This window comes from Hyaena hyaena, unplaced genomic scaffold, assembly GCF_003009895.1.
Source record: "Hyaena hyaena isolate Hyena2069 unplaced genomic scaffold, ASM300989v1 scaffold_4, whole genome shotgun sequence".
In the NCBI taxonomy this organism is placed as follows: Eukaryota; Metazoa; Chordata; class Mammalia; order Carnivora; family Hyaenidae; genus Hyaena; species Hyaena hyaena.
This window is the reverse complement of record NW_024080636.1, coordinates 5,710,870-5,729,541: the sequence shown is the minus strand read 5'-3', so window position 1 is coordinate 5,729,541 and position 18,672 is coordinate 5,710,870. Positions and strand designations below refer to the sequence as shown.

At 62.9% G+C, this 18,672-nt stretch overlaps 1 protein-coding gene across 2 annotated transcripts in view; it reads left to right on the top strand.

The window, feature by feature from the left end:
• The window catches only part of WNT7B (Wnt family member 7B), a 50,622-nt gene that overhangs the window by 11,391 nt on the left and 20,559 nt on the right, over positions 1–18,672 (top strand). The window contains exons 1-3 of one of the 2 annotated variants that reach the window (XM_039237405.1): positions 208–257; positions 1,173–1,291; positions 13,720–13,946. In XM_039237405.1, coding sequence (XP_039093336.1) covers positions 1,182–1,291; positions 13,720–13,946 — 337 coding nt within the window. In that variant the 5' untranslated portion in view covers positions 208–257; positions 1,173–1,181. Of the gene's footprint in view, positions 1–207; positions 258–1,172; positions 1,292–13,719; positions 13,947–18,672 lie in introns of those variants that run through there. The other variant, XM_039237408.1, reaches the window with a different exon arrangement.

The following is an 18,672-nucleotide window of genomic DNA, read 5'->3' as shown; positions in this document are numbered from 1 at the left end:
AGTGGCCCAGTAGAGTGGAGTGAGGTCACAGTGCTGGGGGGTGGGGGCAGCCCCGGGCGTGGGGAGCCCCGGGAAGGAAGGTTTTAAGCAGGGCAGGGGTGAGCGGTTTCATCCTGAGCTCAGGAGGGACTGTGGGTATGGGGGGACCGAGCCGGGAAAGTTGGGAGGGGGCCGGTCCTGCCCCCCACCCCCTGCCACATCCGATGCAGGTGGGGCAGAGGAGAGGGGACAAGGTTCCCTGAGGAAGGACCTACGGGGTGAGTTGGGGGCGGAGTGTGGGTGATTGCAGTTGCAGGTTGGCCATGGCTCCCTGCCCTCCCCCCAGCACCCAGCACCCAGCACCCCGCACAGCACTCAGTGCTAAGTCAGTGTCCAGCAAACACCGTGAAAGGTCAGCTGTCTGCTCCTGTGTCTATGGCCCCGCGAGACCCATTGGCCGGGTCAGGGTTCTCTTGCCCCGTGGATGACAGAGGCCTCCGGGCCCCGGGTGTGCTGGCCCCCAGCGCTTGTGGGTGGGCGTGGGGGAAGGGGTGGGCTGGGGGGGCTGGAGGACTTCCTGGGTCCCTGACTCAGGCCTTCCCAGGGTGACTGCATCGCTGGCGGGGAACGTGGGGAATTTCCAGGTGCTGCCGACACGCCTCCTTTCAGGAGGAGCCACTTCTGTCACCTGCCACCCCCATGTTCCCGGGGGGCCAAGCCCCCTTCCCAGCTCCCCCCACCCCCGGCAGAGTCATCGCCCCCCCCTTCCCCCCCCCGCTGGCACTGGCCAGGCTCGTGAGATAGGCTAGGGTGCCCGCAGCCAGGGGAGGTGCTCGGGGAGGATGCGCGGGGGGTGGCAGGTGGGCTAGTGTCACGAGAGCACAGGACGGGGAGTCAGCAGCCTGGCTCTGGTGGCTCACTCTGTCCCCAGCAGCTCAGGGCACGCAGGCTCTGCCCGTCACACAGGGCGTGGGGGCCCCGAGGACACAGGCAGAGACGGCTGTTGGTCAGCGTCTGGGAAGGGGTGCTGGGCTGAGGGCTGAGAGCTGCACCAAGGCCCCAACGTGTCATCTGTGTCAGATCCTGCCCCGCTGGCTGCGTGGTCCGGCTCTGCTCCCGGCTGTGGCTCCTGGGGGGTGAAACCCCTCCCCCGGCACCCCACCCCAACCGTTCCTTTATTTCCCTTCGGGCAGCTCCAAGTGATGATTCCACTCGCTGGGGAAGTCTTCTTTGCTGTCCAGCATCTGCGGGAGCAGAGGGCTCCCCCATGGGACCTCGGCCACCGCGTTGTCTTTCAGCCCCTGCCAGAGAGGTGGGGAGAGCCCAAGTTTGCCAGCGAGTCTGAGTGTGAGCCCAGAGCGACCCCTGGCTCCCTGGTGCTGCCCTCCTTCAGAGGTGGAAATTCCTGCAGGAGGTGGTGCGGGGGGAAGAAGAGGGGAGGCGGGAAGAGGGCAGCAGTGGGGAGAAAGGCCACAGGCGGGTCCTGCTCTGATTTGGCCCTGTTACCAAATCCCCACCAGGTGTCTGTATGGCCTCGGGCAGAGGTGGAGGCTGGCAGCGGAAGGGAGGGGTGGAGCTCAGGACTCCAGGACCCTTGCTTAAGGCGGGGGTGGTGGTGGGGGAGTTGCTGAGCCCTGGGGAGGTGGGCTGGAGGTGTGAGGCTGATGAGGGCTGGAGTGTGCTGCTCCGGGGCGGGGGTGAGCACCCTGTCCCATGAGGCATCCGAGCGGAGGTAGTCGGCCCGGGGTGGCCCTGGTGGCCCAGGAATTCTCAGGGGGAGCAGTGGGATGCTCAAACAGTGAGGTGGGTGGTGAGTGAGCTGTGTCCAGGGCGTTCTGGCCCAGAGGGCCCCCGGCTTTGGCGAGAGCAGACAGCAGGGCCGTGGAGCCGGGGAGAGCCCATTGGGGGCTGGGCTCAGACTCGGCTCTGTGGCACTGGGTGGCCCGGGCAGCCCCCCGCCACGGTCATCCAGTCCTGGAAGGGGGCCCTTCTGCTGGCTGGAGGCGTGGCCCCCGGACCAGGCGCTCAGCCCTGCCCTGCGGTCTGCACAGAGGAGACTTCTCATCGGGCCCCGAACCCGCCGCTCAGACCACGTCCACAGTAGCCACGAAGGCCGAGGTGCTGGCCGCCCCGGCAGGCGCCCGACTCCCAGCCTGGCCGTGGGCCGCACTCCCTGCCAGCTCCCTCCCACCTGTCCCCCTTGCCTGGCCACCCATCCTGAGGTTTTAAGCTGACACCCTGGTCACTCAGGCCTGCTGGGTGCCCCAGTGTCTGACAGGTCCAGGGCTTTAGGGCCTTGGCCAAGGCCGGGGCTCGGGGTCTCATCCCTGCTGGGGCCTCAGCTCACCATGTGGTTTCCACTGCCCTGGGGTCGGTGTCCCCATCTGTACCATGGGAAATGAGGACAAAGGTCAGGGTCAAGGCCTGGGGAGGTCCAGAGGAGAGCAAAGAGAGCAGGCAGTGTGTCCGTGGCCTGCCTAGACAGGTATTGCTGAATGTCAGCCCCCGGCAGCCTCCTCAGGAGGCTGGCGTAGATGTGACCCAGTGGGGAGGGAGGACAGAGGGGAGATCACCGGCAGGCTTCTTGGAGGAAGAGGCACCAAGCTGGACCTGGCATCCTGCCTGGCTGCTGGAAGGGCCTGGGTGCCTCGAGCCCTGCCGGTCAGTGTGACCTGAACCCCAAAGTGGCACGACGGGCCCTGCATGACCAACAAAGATCTGGAAGTGTCTGAGGCCAGTGGGGTCAATGACGTGGGGTTTGGGGGTCACAGTGAGTGGGTGACGTGCTGATTTCACTGACCTAGCAGGTATGGGGGCTGGATGGACCCTCCGGACCCCGTGCCCCTTCCTCCCCAAGCTCCCTGAACCTGGCAGGGGAGAGGCAGACCCCGGGGCTGTGCTGGCCCTCCTCTGGCAGCCTCAGCCCTGCCCGAGACCCCCGTCCACCGCCTGCTTTCTCCCGGGATGCCAGGTTTCTCTCCAGGGTGGGGTCCCAGAATGCCAGGCCAGGAATGCCAGCTATGTGGGGAGGGCGGGCGGGCAAGCGCCCGCCGGGGGCGCGAGGGAGCCGGCGGACGCTCTGCTCTCTTCCCCGGGAACACTGTGGGCACTGAGCTGAGCCGGGCAGCGGGCTGGAAAGATTGCAGCGGGCAGGACCCACGGCGGAGGGAGCCGGTCTGCAGGACCCCACCTGCGAGCAGGGGCCATTCTACCCAGTGGACAGATGGGCAGACTGAGGCCAGTGAGAGTCGGCCACCGAGCAGGCCTCCAACACGGGACCCCAAGCCCAGAGAACCCTCTTTAGGATACAGCCACAGGTACCCAGACTGTCACTTCGCTCCCTCACTATACTCGCAGCTGGGAAACTGAGGCCTGGGCAGGGCAGCAAGGGGATGGCTTTCTTTCCCAGCTGGGCCCCCTCCTGCGTCCGGCCCTCTCTCTGGGCCACCCCCCTGCCCATCGCCCATGAAGCTCCCTTCTGGGTGGTCTCTCAGGGCCCCAGGCTCCTCATCTGTAAAGGCCGCAGTGGGGACGAGGTGGGGCAGGGTGGGGGTGCCACTCAGGAAGGCCTGTCCCTCCCCTGCAGCCTCCCCGCTTCTAAGTTCTTCCCACCCAGGCCAGTAGGGGGAGAAGCCCTTTGCCAAAACAGGGCGGAGAGTCCCTATTTTCAGATGAGAAAACTGAGGCTCAGAACAGCCTTAGGGCGGCCTTCCTGAGGTCCGGGAATGTCCCCGAGCTCCGTGCTCCCCGCCGAACTGGGCCCAGAGCCCCAACAGGGAAGGAGACGAGCACATGTAAGGTCAGGCCGGCTGGACACCGCCAGCCCTTTACACGAGCTGGGTCCAGATCGGCGCCCGCCGTTCCCGTCTGTCCCGCCCCGCCCCACAGGGGAAGGCTGCGGGGACCCTGCTGGTGCCGGGCTCTGGCGCTGTGATGGTGGCTTGGAGGGGCGCCTGGTCTGCACAGTGACCCCAGAACTGGAAGGCACTCATCCCCATTTGACGTGTGGGAGCGCTGAGGCCGCCGGCTGCGCCCCGTGGGACTGCTGGGCTCCAGGGCTGGAGAAGAGCCTCTTCCGGCCCACATGTGGCTGGGAAGTGCCCGGCCGTCCCCTGCCCACCTGAGGGAGAAGCTGGTGGGGACGCAAGCCTAGGTGGGCGTGGGGGCTGGCTGCCATCTTCCCAGGTATTTGCCAAGTTACTTCCTGGACAAGTGGACCCAGGCCTGCCTCCCTGGCTGGTCGCAGATAATTAGAACATTCTTCAAATATTTTGCCGGAGGATGCCCGAGAAGGAAGAATTATAAAGCGCCCCGGGCCAGGAGCGTGGGCTGCGGGAGCTCGGGCAGCTGGGCGGCTGGGGCCGGGGCCGGGGCCGGGGCCCCAGAGGGAGACCAGGGATGTGGCCTGGGCCCGGCCAGCCTTGTCCCCACCTCCCAGGAGCTGGGGTGGAGTGGGGGCTCACGGTCAAGGCCGGCTCATGGCTGGGGTGGGTGCTGGGCTGTGTTTGGGGATCCCTGTGCTTGGGAGCTCACAGCTGGTGGCCTGGACCAGCCCTACCCCGAATAGCTTTAGGAAAAGCCTGTGGGGGTCAAGCCCCGAGGCCTGGCTCAGACTCAGGCCGCCGTTCTGCTGTGTTGGGCAGGGAGGTGGGTGGCCCTAGAGGGCAGAGGGTGCAGGGTGGGCTGTCCACGGGGAAACCCTTTCTTACCACCGCCGACCTTCCTAAACGTGGTGCATACCACCTGAGCGGGGGTGGGGGGGCGGGGAGGGGAGATGTCTCCTCTCCGGTTCCTGCGGCTTGTGGGGGGGGCGGTGAGTCTGGGTTGAGGTCCAGCATGCTCAGTCATGAGGTCTGAGTTCTGGGAAGCCCTTGGACACTGCGTCTCCCCCAGGCCGTGCTGCCCTGGTCCTAGCCTAGGGAATGCTCCCAGGATTCTGTGGTTGGTTCGGGGCAGGGCTCCTCCGGCCCAGAAAAGCCTGGGGTGGGGGTGGGCCGCCAGACAGCTGGTGCCCAGTCCAGAGAGAGGGTGCGGGGGATGAGCCCGGGGCAGCCTGGCGCGGGGTCCCTGCTGTCGTGCGGCCGGCTCCCCTCTCCTGGGGCATCTGTAGCCTGGGCTGTGGTTTGTGGGGTCGGTTGCTGGGGAATCTGGAAGAGAAACAGGATACTGAGGTGGAGGTGCTGGGTCCTGGGGCCTCCTCAGGACACAGGCCATGTTGGCAGCCATAGTTTTAGGGCCCTGTGCACAGATCGAGGCCTCCTCGGGATCAGAGGGGCTAATCTGCCATGTGGTCCTGGACTCGCAGTGACACTTCTCCCTGGCTTTTTGTCGTTGGTTTGTTTTGAGAGAGCGAGAGTACGGGAGAGAGAGAGAGAATCCCAAGCAGACTCCCCACTGTCAGTGTGGAGTCTGACCCGGGGCTCGAACTCATGAACCATGAGATCATGACCTGAGCCGAAACCAAGAGTTAGACGCTTAACCCACTGAGCCCCCGGGCGCCCCTCTCTCTGGCCCTTTAAAGAGAAAAGGCAGAGCTTGTCCCGCCGCTGGTAATGCCAGGTTCAAAGCCCTTCTGAGGGCCACTTTGGGGTGGCCGCATCCCCACAGGCCCAGGCCCCACTCTGCCCGCCTCCCACCGCCTGATGTCATATGGGAGGCTGACATTTTCTCAATCCTACGTAAGGTGGAAGTAAAAGGTAATTTTTAATCAGCCCGTCGCCGCCTAAGGGAAAACCGGGGTGTGCAGGGCTGCCCCAGCCCCCTGCCTTGCTCTCCGCACGAGCTGGGGACCCTGAGCGGGTGCGAAAGATTCCAGGCACGCGTTCCTCTCATTCACGATGCCCTTCGCTCATTCCCTCGCTGCATGACGACCCAGGGGGCCGGCCGTGCCTGGACAGCGGGCAGGAGACAAGGGCCCTGTCGTCGGGGCCCGGGGAGAGTGCGCGCCTCAGCCCTGGTCCGTGTTGGGGTCCTCCTTCAGGTCACCCCTTGGTGAAGGCCCCCCAGTGCTGGTTGACCCCAAATGTAATTTCCTGGCCCCTAGGGACTGGTGGCGGGGGGGAGAAGACTCTCCAGGTAGACAGGTGACCATCCCCCAACTGTCTGGGAGGGTCAGGGACAGGGGTGATGATGAGGCGCTGACCAGTCTGGGGGCAGGAAGAGTGGGTCCCAACCCCTGCTCCCTCCCCCGCTCCCTGAGCTACTCAGCAGGTGTTTGTCTGGCCAGGATGACTCCTCCATTTGACTCCTCTCTGGGCCTCAGGCTCCCTGACTGTGAGGTGCCCCGGATGTTGTTACCCGAGGAAGCTGGAAGACGGAGGCTGCCCCCAAGGAGCGCCCCCCCCCCCCCCAGACAGGGCCTTGGCTGGAGCGGGGCTAGACCTACATGGGGTCTTAGCTGGACTGGGCAGCACTGGGAGGCCGCCTGGCAGGACCTGGGCCCACTGGTGGCCGAGGCTCCTCTGGGCACAGGGCTGGTGAGCACTGGGCCAGGTGCAGGCGAGAGCGGGAGGGAGGGCCCCGCCTGGCACAGCCCCGTTTATGCAGCGGCTCTGCTACTGCCCAGCCCCCAGGGTCTCCTGTGCCCCTCCCCACTGCCCCCCTCCCGGAGCCACTGAAGCAGCTTGCTTCTTTTTGGGAGGAGGAGGTTCACAGGGGCGCCCAGTGGAGGTCAGGCTGGCAATGTCTAGGGGTGGAGTCGGGGAAGGGGTGCAGAGTGGGTGCCTGGGCAGGGAGGCAGCTCTCCGGGGATCCAGGCTGGGAATGCTTCCTGGTCCTGGGGCCTCTAAGAGCCTGGACTTGGGCTGTGCTCTGGCCCAGCCCTGCTCTGCCGGCAGCCGGGTGGCTGGCCCAGGCCGCAGGCAGGGCCTCCACAAACTCCTGCTTTGTGGGGGGCCTAGCAACCCTCAAGGTCGGGGACGTACAGCATAAGGGGATGATATTTAATGTTCACATTGTACATTAAATGAAGGTGGGGGAGGGGCGGAGAGAGGATCGCAAGCAGGCTCCGTGCTGTCAGCTGAGTCCCACACAGGGCTCGAACTCACAGTGAGATCAAGATCTGAGCGAAACCAAGAGTTGGATGCTTAACCAACTGAGGCACCCCAGACGCCCCCGTATTGTATTTCTCAAGTGTATTTTCTTTTTTTTTTTTTAATGTTTTTTATTTATTTCTGAGAGAGAGAGACAGCATGAGCAGGGGAGGGTCAGAGAGGGAGGGAGACACAGAATCCGAAACAGTCTCCAGGCTCCCAGCTGTCAGCACAGAGCCTGACCTGGGGCTTGAACCCATGAACCGTGAGATGATGACCTGAGCCAAAGTCGGACACTTAACCAACTGAGCCACCCCAGACTCCGCCGTATCATATTTCTCAAGTATATTTTCTTTATTTTAATTCTTGTAAGAAGACTTGGAGTTTTCGTTGTGATTTTGCAGCCCTGTGAAGTTTGTATTGCAATCTTTTACTTTCTTGTTGAGATACAACTTACATAAAGTACAGAAATCTCGAGTGGACAGCTTGAGGCATTTTTACATGAGTGGGTGCTCACGGAATCCATTTCTCAGCTTGGGATAGGGAACAGTCTGGAACCCAGCAGGCTCCCGGAGGCCCCTCCCAGTCCACCGCCTTCCCCCTCCCCCAGCCAAGGGTGAATCTTCTGGCCTCTATGTTGAAGGTGCGTCTTGCTTGGCCTGGGCACCTCTCCCGTCTGGCTCTCACTCAGCAGTGGGGGACAGTCACCCATGTCGTCACGTGTAAGCTCTTTGCCCTTTGTCATTGCGAGAGCCTCCCCCCGTCTGCCCTTGCCAAACTTCGTCATTCTGCTGGTGATGGACACGTGGGTGTGGGTCCCCGTTTGTGCTGCACACACCCGTGCACGTCCTGCGGTGACCGGGAGCGCCTGGGTGTGCAGATTCTGGACCGAATCTGCTGCGTCAGAGGGGAGGGCCGATCCACGAATGGACCCAGTCGTGGCAGGTGCAGTGGGGGGTGTGGACGTCCGCTGGCTTCAGCATTGCTGGTTCAGGTGTCGGGCCTCCCGATCAACACAGCTGGTGCCTGATCCCCACAAGGGATGGATCCTGGGGGCTTGATGGATGGGGCTCAGTAGTGGGTCCCCAGTGAGGCTTAATAAGGGCCAGGCTTGACCACCGCTCATCACAGGCCAGAATCACGTCTTCCTCCTCTGACATATCAGGGCTATTAGTACTATGAGTACTCCCACTTCACAGATGTGCAAATTGAGGCACAGAAAAGTTAGGAAACTTACCTACGAGGAGTCAGAGCCAGGGTTCCAAGCAAGCTGGCCGGCACCGGTGCTCCCGTCCTGACCTCTGCCCCGCCGGCTGCCCGCCGGTGACCTGGCTAAGGCCACAGCAAGTGTCCCACCCTCTTGGCCAGGTCTGCACCACCTGTTACCTGGCAGTGGTCACCTCGCTCCTCGCCCTCTGGTGTCCCCTCGTCCTAGAGGCAGCCCGACCCCCCGGGGACCCCTGGCAGGGAGGAAGAGCCCCCTAGGGCCCCTGGGGACCCCTGGTGGAGCCCGGAGCCGGGGCCCGCAGGGAGGTGCGCCCACCCGGACTTGCAGCCCTGCACAGTCCTCCTGGGTCCTGCCTTTGGCCCGAGGCCCCCGACTGGCGCCAGCGGCCGCCCGGCTTCTCTGTGCTCAGGGCCACTCCTGTGCTGCCGGCCCTCCTGGGCACCTGGGTGGGCAGCTGGGGGCTGGGAGCCGCCCAGAGCAGGGGTCCTGCTGCTCGGGGGCGAGAGCCTGGTCCATCCTGAGGCGGCTTGCGAGAGCTCACAGCACGCCCTCATCCCACGCTGCCTGTGCTCCCCCCTGTCCTTCCCTCCCTCCTCCCCCCTTCTCCCCTCCTCCCCTCCCCCTCCTCCCCCCTTCCTTTCCCCCCTTCCCCTCTCCTCCAGATCACCAATTTTTAGTTATCATGTATTTTTGCCGCTCTCCACTCTGGCGGTTTCCCGATGAGGGCTGATGGGCCACACCTGCAGCCCCCCCCCGCCCCCAGATGCAGGAAGCATGGCTGAGGCTGGGGGTGTGACAGCACCAGGCTTTCTCAGGGAGGGCGGTGGGCCGACCCGTTGTGAACACGTGGGCCGTAGTGCGGGGGAGGGGACGGCGTGGCCGAGACCTCCAGTGCCAGCAACGGAAGCTGTCCGTAAATCTGCAATGACCAATGAGGGACCTTGGAGGATTCTGAGCAAGAGAAGGGCGTGAAGCTGTGTGTCCAGACCAAGGAGCGGGCGCAGGCACCTGCTCTAGCCGCCCACTGGCACGTGTGCTGCACCTGCTGTGTGAGGGGCTCCGGACCCTCCCCTGAGTTCTGGAGGCAGAGACGGGGCTTTGAGGCCGGCTGTGCAGCCTCAGGCACGCCCCCAGCCTCTCTGAGCCGCGGTCTGCACACCTGTGCCACAGGGATGCAGAGGGGAGCACGGAGACCCAGCAGAGGCCTGTTTTGTCCAAGGTCAGTGCTCAGAATAAGTGTATTTCCTCCTGTTAGTGGAAAAACCCCACATTCCAGGGGAGATGATCTTGAAATGATTTCTGAATCAGCAACCGTATCTGATCATTTATGCTCCTGGCACAAAATAGCCTGATGCCTTTGCTTCACCTTCCTCCCGTGTGCTGGCTGCTGGGGGGTGGCCAGAGGCTCTGTGTCCCCGTCCCGTCGGCCCCGCACGTCCTGGGGAGTGTACAGGCGGGTATCAGCCGGACAAGGCGCCCTTTGTCCCCTTCTACCTATCTTACCTGTCCCAGGGTGCAGAAGACCTGTGTAAAGGTAGAGTTCTTAAAAAACCGTGTTCAAAACACACATAGCATAGGGGTGCCTGGGTGGCTCCGTCGGTTGAGCATCTGACCTTAATCTCGGCTCGGATCATGAGGTCACTGTTCATGGGTTCGAGCCCCGAGTCGGGCTCTGTGCTGGCAGTGCGGAGCCTGCTTGGGATTCTCTCTCGCTCCGTCTCCCTCTGCCCTCCCCTGCTCACACTCTCTTTCTCCCTCGAAATAAATAAATATACTTAAAAATTTTTTAAATAAATTAATAAAATAAACGCCTCTGTAACTCAGAGGCGTTTTAGTACATTCATGGTGCTGTGTGACCATCACCTCTATCAGGTCACAAACTTTGTCATCGCGCCTCTCAAGCAGGCAGGCCCTCCCCGGCCCCCTCCCTGCAGCTGCAGGCAGCCACCCGTCCTACTGTCTGTTTCTGTGGATTCACCTTGGTCGGTGATCTTTCCTCTCCATGGCCAAACAGTATTCTGTTGTATAGAAAGGCCACATTCTGCTCATCCATTCAGCCGTCAGGGGACATCTGGGTTGTCCCCTCCTTCCGCCCCTTGTGAACAGCGCTGCCCTGAACACTCGTACACGAGGTTTTGTCTGGACACCTGTCTTCAGGCCTTTGGGGCAAGTACCCAGGAGAGGAATTGTGGGGTCCTGTGGCACTCGGGAAGAAGTTCCCGACAGCCATCCACCCCGGCTGCCCCATTCTACACGCCCTTCAGCATCGCACGCCCATTCCACGCTCCCCACATCCTGCCGACACTTGCTATTTTCTGTTGTTGCGACGGGAGGCGGCCCCTGGCCCACTTCGGGTCTGCGTGTCCCTGATGAGTGAGAGTTAGAATCTCTTCCTGTGCTCCTTGGCTATTTATGGCTCTCTGGAGAAATAGCTCTTTAAGCCCTTTGAGCCTTTTGAAATCGGATTGCCTTTTTGTTATTAAGATATGGGGGCTCTTTTATTTTCTTATTTTTAATTTTAAAAAATTTTAAATGTTTATTATTTTTGAGAGAGAGACAGAGCGTGAGTGGGGCAGGAGCAGAGAGAGAGGCAGATGCGGAATCTGAAGCAGCTCCAGGCTCTGAGCTGTCAGCATAGAGCCCCATGCGGGGCTCGAACTCACAAACTGTGAGATCATGACCTGAACTGAAGTCGGCTGCTTAACCAACTGAGCTCCCCAGGTGCCCCTGCGGGGGCTCTTTTAGATTTTAGATGTAATCATTGGTTCATTCCTTCTGTCATTCCGCAAACACTCTAAGACAGCCGGCGGTGGGGGGGGGGGGGTCGCTGCCCACTAAACCCCAGATTTCGCTCTGACCTGGCTCTGCTGTGGTCTGCTGGGGAAGCTGGATGTGGAAACGGCCACTGTGAGCCCACTGAGGAGGTGGTTACTCGAGACACAAATGCCCACTGCCTGCTTCCTCGGTGCCTGCGGCCTGAGGGGTTTGAGCTCCGGAGACTTGCACTTGGGCACGAGGCTAGCAGAGTTGGCCAGACAGGAAAGGGGAGCACACACGGCGCCCCAGGCAGAGACCAGCACAGGCAGGGGTAGCGGGGTGGTCGGAGGCCGGATCCAAAGAGGCCTCTGATTCTACACCAAGGGGCCTGGGGGGCTACGGTTGGTCTTTGAGCAGGGGAGTGACGTGGTCAGACCCCACCCTCAGCCCACGGGGCTCCCCCCACCCCTGTCCGCTCCTACCCCAGCAGGGTGCCTACCCCAGGCAGTGGGCTTTGCAGCCTGGAGTCTGCTGGGAGACTTTGGGACTGGGGAGCGTGCTTTCGGCATCTGGGATCCAAAGCGGGCTCCTGCCCGAGGCCTGGAGGCTGGTTCCCATCCATCTCATTTCCCCGGGTCGGTTTTCTGAGCATCTACAATTACTTTGGGCTGAATTCCCCGGATTCCAGCCCACTCCCAGCCCAACCCGCCCAGATGCTCTTCCGCCATGCCAGCCTCGGGCATTTCTGCCCATTGTGCCCGTGGGAGACCCAGGGGGGTCTTGGCCAGATTAGCGAGTGGGGCGGGCGGGCCGTGGGGATTGAGTGTCACCGGGTGCTCCGGCTGCGGCACGTGCTGCGGGCTCAGGCCACACGGGGACTTTCCCAGCCAGCTGTGGGTGCCTGGCTGCCAGCTGTGGGTGCCTGGCTGCCCTGGAAAACCACCGACTCGTTTCTCTCAAGAAAGGGGCTGGCAGCTAGAGGGCAGGAGGGGGGATCTCCGTGCGCTAGGGGGCCGAGGCCAGGGACATCGGGTCGTGGGGGCCCCTGGGGGTCTCCCTCAGCTCCGCACTCGGCCCCTCCCTAAGTAGGCCTGGTCCGCTGTCTGGAAGCCGGATGCCACTCTGAGACTTGGCCGGTGCCCAGAGGCCTGCCAAGACCACCCCCACCTCCTTCCAGCTCGCCCGCCCTCCTCCTCCGGGCGCTCAAAACCCAATAACGGGTTTTCTGTGGAAAACATTTCAGGGGCTCCTCAGAAGGCTAAACAAACTACCACATGACCCAGCGATTCCCATCCTAAGGCTGTGCCCCAGAGAAGAGAGGACGGGGACTCAGACAGGAGCGAACACGCCCATGTTCGTGGTGGTGCTGCTCACAGTGGCCGGGACGTGGCAGGGACCCGTGCCCGCCACCTGGCGCGTGGGGACGTGGAAGGTGGTCCCTCCGGGCGATGGAATATGATTCAGCCACGAAAAGGCACTGACACATGCTGGAAGTGGCTCGAAGCTGGGAAACATGATGCTAAGTGAAAGGAACCCGCCACGAAAGGTCACCCAGTGGGATTCCATGGGTATGAAAAGTCTAGAATATGCACATCCATAGGCACCCAAAGCAGATTAGTGGGTTCAGCACCTGGGAGAAGAGAAGAGGGAGTGTCTGCCGCAGGGAATGGGGTTTCTTTTTGGGGGCGGTGAGAACATCTGGGAACACGGTGGAGGTGGCGGCCGCATGACTCACTGCTGCTGAACTGACTGCACGCTGTAAACTAGGTAACGTTATGTGATGTGGATGTCACCTCCTAAAACACGCCAGTAACACCTTAAGTGAGGAGGGGGTGAGCTTGGCAAGTGCCCTCCTCTCTGTCCTCAGTTCCTGGAGGGTGTCGGATTAATTACACAGCACCCTCAGGGGACCACTCGGAGGATACAATGTTGCAATAAAGCATCCCACCCAATGCAGCACACAATAGGGGCTCAATTCCCATCAGCTCCTGGTCCTTCCCATGAATCCACTGTTGTCCAGAAATGCGGGGATAACAAGTAATAGCAGCTGTCCCCATGGATCCCTGAGGTTGTGTGGTCTGAGCCCATGTGGTGGTGGCGTGGGAGGAATAGATGTTTTATGCTCCCGTTTCATGGATGTGAATACTGAGGCTCAGAGAGGCGGAGTGCCTCCCCAAGATTATAGATGGGCTGTAAATGGAGTCAGGGGCCTATGGGTTTGGCTCCTGGCAGGGCCAGGCGACTCAGCAGCTGCCTGGCCCAGGAACCCCAGAGGGAGCCCAGGACCTACGAGGAATGGGGAAGTCTAATGGTCAGGAGTTGGGGTGCCTGTGGACGGCTCGGAGCTGATGGCCATCAAACCCAGGGCATGAAGCTGTCTGACCCGAAGCGTCTGTGTGTCTGGTTCAGAGGCCTGGGGGGCTGTGGTTCTTACATTCTGGGTGCGTTGGTCCCTGGATTTATGACCCTGGTTCTTGGGCTTCTGAGGCGGAGAAGGCATGGGCGTGAGCTCCTTTTCAAGCGAAGATCACGCCTTTTGGTCAGCAGGAAACGGCTTTTCTAGGGCAGGGATCTGTGTTCCGTTACCCGGTGGGCAGAGCGTGGCACACGGCGGGCGCCTGGAACCCCCCAGCTGAGCGGCGGGACTGAGGGAGGCAGGGCGGCAGGCAGAGGGCGAGGGGCCCCGCGCAGCCACTCACCTCCCGTGTCCTCCCCCCTCCGCAGAGCCCTGTCGTCCGTCGTGGCCCTGGGAGCCAACATCATCTGCAACAAGATCCCTGGCTTGGCCCCGCGGCAGCGTGCCATCTGCCAGAGCCGGCCTGATGCCATCATCGTGATTGGGGAGGGGGCGCAGATGGGCATCAACGAGTGCCAGTACCAGTTCCGCTTCGGACGCTGGAACTGCTCCGCCCTGGGCGAGAAGACGGTCTTCGGGCAGGAGCTCCGAGTAGGTAAGGGCGCCTCCGGGCTTGCGGGGACCCCCAGCAGTGCTACAGGGGCCAGGCCACCCCGCGCCCCGAGGCCAGGCGAGGCCGACGGTGTCTGCTCTAGCAGCTCTCTCTGTGCCCTGCTCGGAGCCTGGCCCGGGGGTGGGGGGCAGGGACCTGGGACCCCAGGGAGACCGGACAGTGTGAGTGGGTGAGGGGCCTCTCGCCAGGCCATGGGGCGGGAGGGCGTCGTTGCCACGAGGCTGCGAGCCGGCGGCAGGTGGCGGGCGGTGCCAGCAGGTAGAGGCGTGCCCCGCTCGGCCGCTGTGGGTCCAGGCACACCCCTGCCTCGGCTCTGCATCTGGAAATGGGACGACAGTAGTGCTTCCTGCACGGCGTTTGGGCCGGGGGCTGAGGTGAGTGGTGCCATTTGTGCGGAAGGAATGCCAGGCAGAGGGAGAGGGACGCGTGGGATGCTGTCGTGCATGTGTGGGAGCACCGAGTCCGACAGGCTGGAGGGGGCGGGGGTGTGCAGGTGGAGCCGGGCTGGGGAAGCGGGTGGGCCCCCACATCTGAGGCCAGTCCCACATGCTCTGGCTCTGTGTCCTCAAAGCCCTGAGGGAGGCTCTGTGGTGCCCATTTTACAGGGGAGGAGACTGAGGCCCAGGGAGGGGCTTAAAGGGAAAAGTGGGACTTGCAGAGCCCGGCCTAGATTGGAATCCAGCTGTGGGACCCTGGGCATGGCGCTCGGGACCTCGGTGCCCTGGGTCTCTCCTGCCCCTCCAGGCCCGCATCTAGCTGGTGCTCCATAAACTGCTGTCGAACGGACAAGGGTGCGGAGGTGATGCAACCTGGCTTCCAGGAGGGTCAGATGGGGGAGCGATAACTTGGGGGGCGCGGTGCCAGGCACGCAGGGCGCCCTGTGATTTCAGACCCTGGCCTGCAGGCGCCGCGCGTCCTTCCGACCCCAGTGGGCCAAGGAGCCACAGCTGCCGGGAGCCGGGCCAGAGCCAAGCTCCGCAGGGCTTGGAGCACCCGGTGTAGGGCTGGGGGTGGCGCGGGGGAAAGCCCCCAGGGCCCCTTTGTGGTGAGCAGCCTGTGGGTGGCACCTGGCACAGGCTGGAGGGTGGCACCACCCCCTCCCGGGGGCCCCACCACCCAAGTGCAGCTCCTGGCCCGCTGGGGAGGGCGGGGCTGCAGTCGGGAGGGCGTCGGCAGCGCTGCCTGCATTGTGCCAGGTGCCTGCTTGCCTCTCGGCCCCCCAGCCCCCGAGACTCGGGGCTCCCAGGCAGCTGTGAGCACCCGCTCCCTGCGCAGCTGAGCTGTGGGGTTGCCCGCAGCCACACGATCTGCAGGAGGCAGAGCTGGGTTCAGATCCGGGTGCCCCGTCGCCACCCTGTGTGTGAATCCTCGCCTCTCCACTGGGCAGAGAGCCGGGCAGAGGAGACGGGCCTGGGGCTCGGACGTCACCTGGAACCCCAGACACAGGCAGCGAGGGGGACGTGGCCTTCTCTCGGGGTCCGGTGCCAGGCAGGGGGGTTCACTGCTGATCCACTGTAAATGCCCATAAAAAGGCCACGGGGGGTGGCGCTGGCCCCGGCCCATGACCCAGGCCCCCTCGCAGTGGACGCCGTCAGTGCCCACCCAGGTGACCTTTACTGACCGTCACGTGGCTCCTGGATCATGGCCAACGGCTCATAGCTGTTCTCGGACACTAGCCCTGGGCCCAACGGGAGCCTGGGAGGGCTTGTAGCTCGGCCCGCAGGGCGGGTCAGCTACGGCCGAGGAGGGGCTGACGCGGGGGTGGGGGGTCTGCTGTCACGCCCCGAGCTCCCCTTGGGAACAGGCCTCGAGGGAGCCCAGGGGGCCCGCCTGTCACTTCCACAAGCATTTCAGAGGGCAGCGTTTTGAGAGCTGTCCACACCCGATGTCCCCATCCCTCACTTTCTCCCTCCCGCGCCCCTCCCCGGCCATTAATGATCTTTGGGTGCCCGTTGGATGCCCTCTTGTGTGCTGGGGCCCCGACTCACGCAGCTCTTCCTCCGGCTGCCTGCTGAGTCCTGAGCCTGCCCCCGTCGCTTCTCCCCTGGGCACGGGCTTGACGCCTCCGCATGTTGTTGCTTCGATCTTCCGTCCTCGGCCTTCCGCCTGACCTGGGCACCTGTTGTCTCGGCAGAAGCATGGTGTCATTGCCCCATCCATCCGTCCGCCCTGCCCCACGGCCGCTGTGGGGCCTGCCTCACTGCCCCCCCCGCCCCCCGGCAGCCGGCAGCGCCTCCTCCTGCCTCCCCTCCAGCCCTGGTCATCCCATGTCACTCCCTTCCTCTGAAACCTGTCATAGGTCCCCATTGCCCCAGGGTAAAATTAACTCCTTAGCTTGGAGTCTGAGTGGCCCCTGTCATACATCGCCCTCACCTCTCTTCATCCCTTCTAGAAGCCAGAGCCTCAGCCTGGCTGACTTCCAACCCTTTCCTCTGGGACTCTGCCCCACTGCCTGTGGTCCTGGAAGGCCCTTCCCCGCCGCTCTGCTTGCATCTGATTTCCCTGGAGAAGGCCCTCTCAGCCCTCCCTGGCTCCAGGCTGCCCCTTGTGAAGGCCTAGCGCCCAGTTCAGCCAGGAGGGCCCCCGCTGCGGGAGTCCCGTGGGCGCTGCAGGTGGTCTGAGCCGGCACCTTCTCCTCCCAGGCTCGGCCGCTGGGAGTCCCGAGCAGGAAGCGAGCCGAGTGGCAAAGCCAGCCCGTGTCAGAGGCATGCGGCTGCCCCGGGCACGAGACGGGAGACGGGCCATGAGTTGGCAGGCAGCCGGGGGCGCTCGTGGGAGCAGTCACTCAAGCGGTGCCAATTAATGATTGGCCCCAAGATGGGGAATGGCCGGGGTGGGTGGGACGGCCCCCTTCAGGCCTTGCCTGTGACCTTGGGCCATGCCTAAATCTTGAGAGCTGAAGGGAAACCCCTCGCAGGCAAAGGAACCCCCATGCCAACGTCCCGTCCCGTTTCCTGGCACTTGGTGCAGTTGCTTGTATGCCTCCAGGGATGAGGAGCTCACTACTCTGTGCTAGGTAGAGCTTTCTTCTGATGTTGCTGCACTGGTCTCGCCCTGGGACCCTCCAGGGGCTCGTTGCTCTGCTCCCTCCAGGGAGTCAGGACCCACACACGGGGTCACCTCATGTCTGGTGGCCCCCGCCCTCCGGCAACCCACGCCCACTCCAGGCCTGTTTCCCCAGTTATCAAGCGATGCTCGTGGCCGGGCCTCTCCTGCCCCGTCTCTTGTGTTACCTGGCAATGAGCTTGGGGAGGGGGCGCAGGGGGTGGGGGGGTACACCTGATAGTGGGGGCGGAGAGCCTTGTATTCCAGGGATGCGTGTTAGAGCCTAGGCGCCCTTCCTCGCTCAGGGCCGCCTCTCACGGACCGGCACCGTGATGGAGTCAGGCTTGTTGGCAAGGGCTCCCCGCACAGGGTGACGTGTAAGCTGAGGCCCAAGAGAGAATCAGAGTGACCCCGGGCAGCCTGGGGTGAGCACGGGGAAGGCGGCTCCAGGCGGAGGGAACAGCAAGTGCCAAAGCGCAGTGGCCACAAAGGGGATGGTATTTTCCAGGGACGCCAGGAGGGTGAACCAGAGGGTGGGGAGGCCTGAGGCTGGAGGAGGGGGGCGGGGCTGGGGCGCAGTGGACCCAAGGGCCCCACAGGAGGCACGAAGGCTCTGAGCAGGAGAGGGACTTCTGTCGAGCCCTGGCTCCCTCCAGCCGCCGCCCCGCCCCCTGGGGACCCGCGGGCACGGGGGCTGTGGCTGCGTGCGCTCCAGCCCCCACCCCACCCCCACCCCCGCCCCCAGCTGCTATGAAACACTGAATCGTGCCCATCAGGTGTGGCTCAGACATGACCAGGCATAGGGGCCGCCCCTAATCCTGCCTCATGTGCTGCCTGGGGCTGGCAGCCTGCTCTGCGGCGGGGGCTCAGCAAAGGCCGTTGGCTCCTGGACAGTCCTCTGTCCTGGACTTACCTCTGAGCGTCTGACACAGGAGGGTCTCGAGGCTTTCAAATCAGCCACCGGCAGGATCCTTGGAGAGGACGGCTGACCTCTAGGTCCTGCGCAACCACCGTGCGCCGGGCACCTTGCCTGGCACTGCCAACCGGGCCCAGGGGGAGATGTGACCGGGAGATGTGTCATTGGTTCCCAGGAGGAATGAGGGCTCCAGGGTCACTGCTGGCCAGGAGCCCTGGAACCATGGTGCATGCAAACCGCATTATGTCGTACGTGTGACACGCATGACAGATTTGGGGGCGCCTGGGGGGCTCTGTCGGTTGAGCGTCCGACTCCGGCTCAGGTCACGATCTCACGGTTCGTGGGTTCGAGCCCCGCGTCAGGCTCTGTGCTGACAGCTCGGAGCCTGGAGCTGCTTCAGATTCTGTGTCTCCCTCTGTGTCTCCCTGCTCACCCTCTGTCTCTCTCAAAAATAAACATTAAAAAAAAATACGTGACAGATTTCAACGACTTCAAAAGCAAAAACCAAGTAAAATATCTCTTTAATAGTCCCTGCAATGATTACACGATACAGTGGGGATATTTGGATATATTGGCTCGATAAACTCTGTCACCAAAATGAAGTCCACCTGGTTATTCTCACTCTTCTTTTTTTTTTTTTTTTAATATTTTTTATTTATTTCTAGGAGAGAGAGAGAGAGAGAGAGAGAGATAGACAGTGTGAGCAGGGGAGGGTCAGAGAGAGAGGGAGATACAGACTCTGAAATA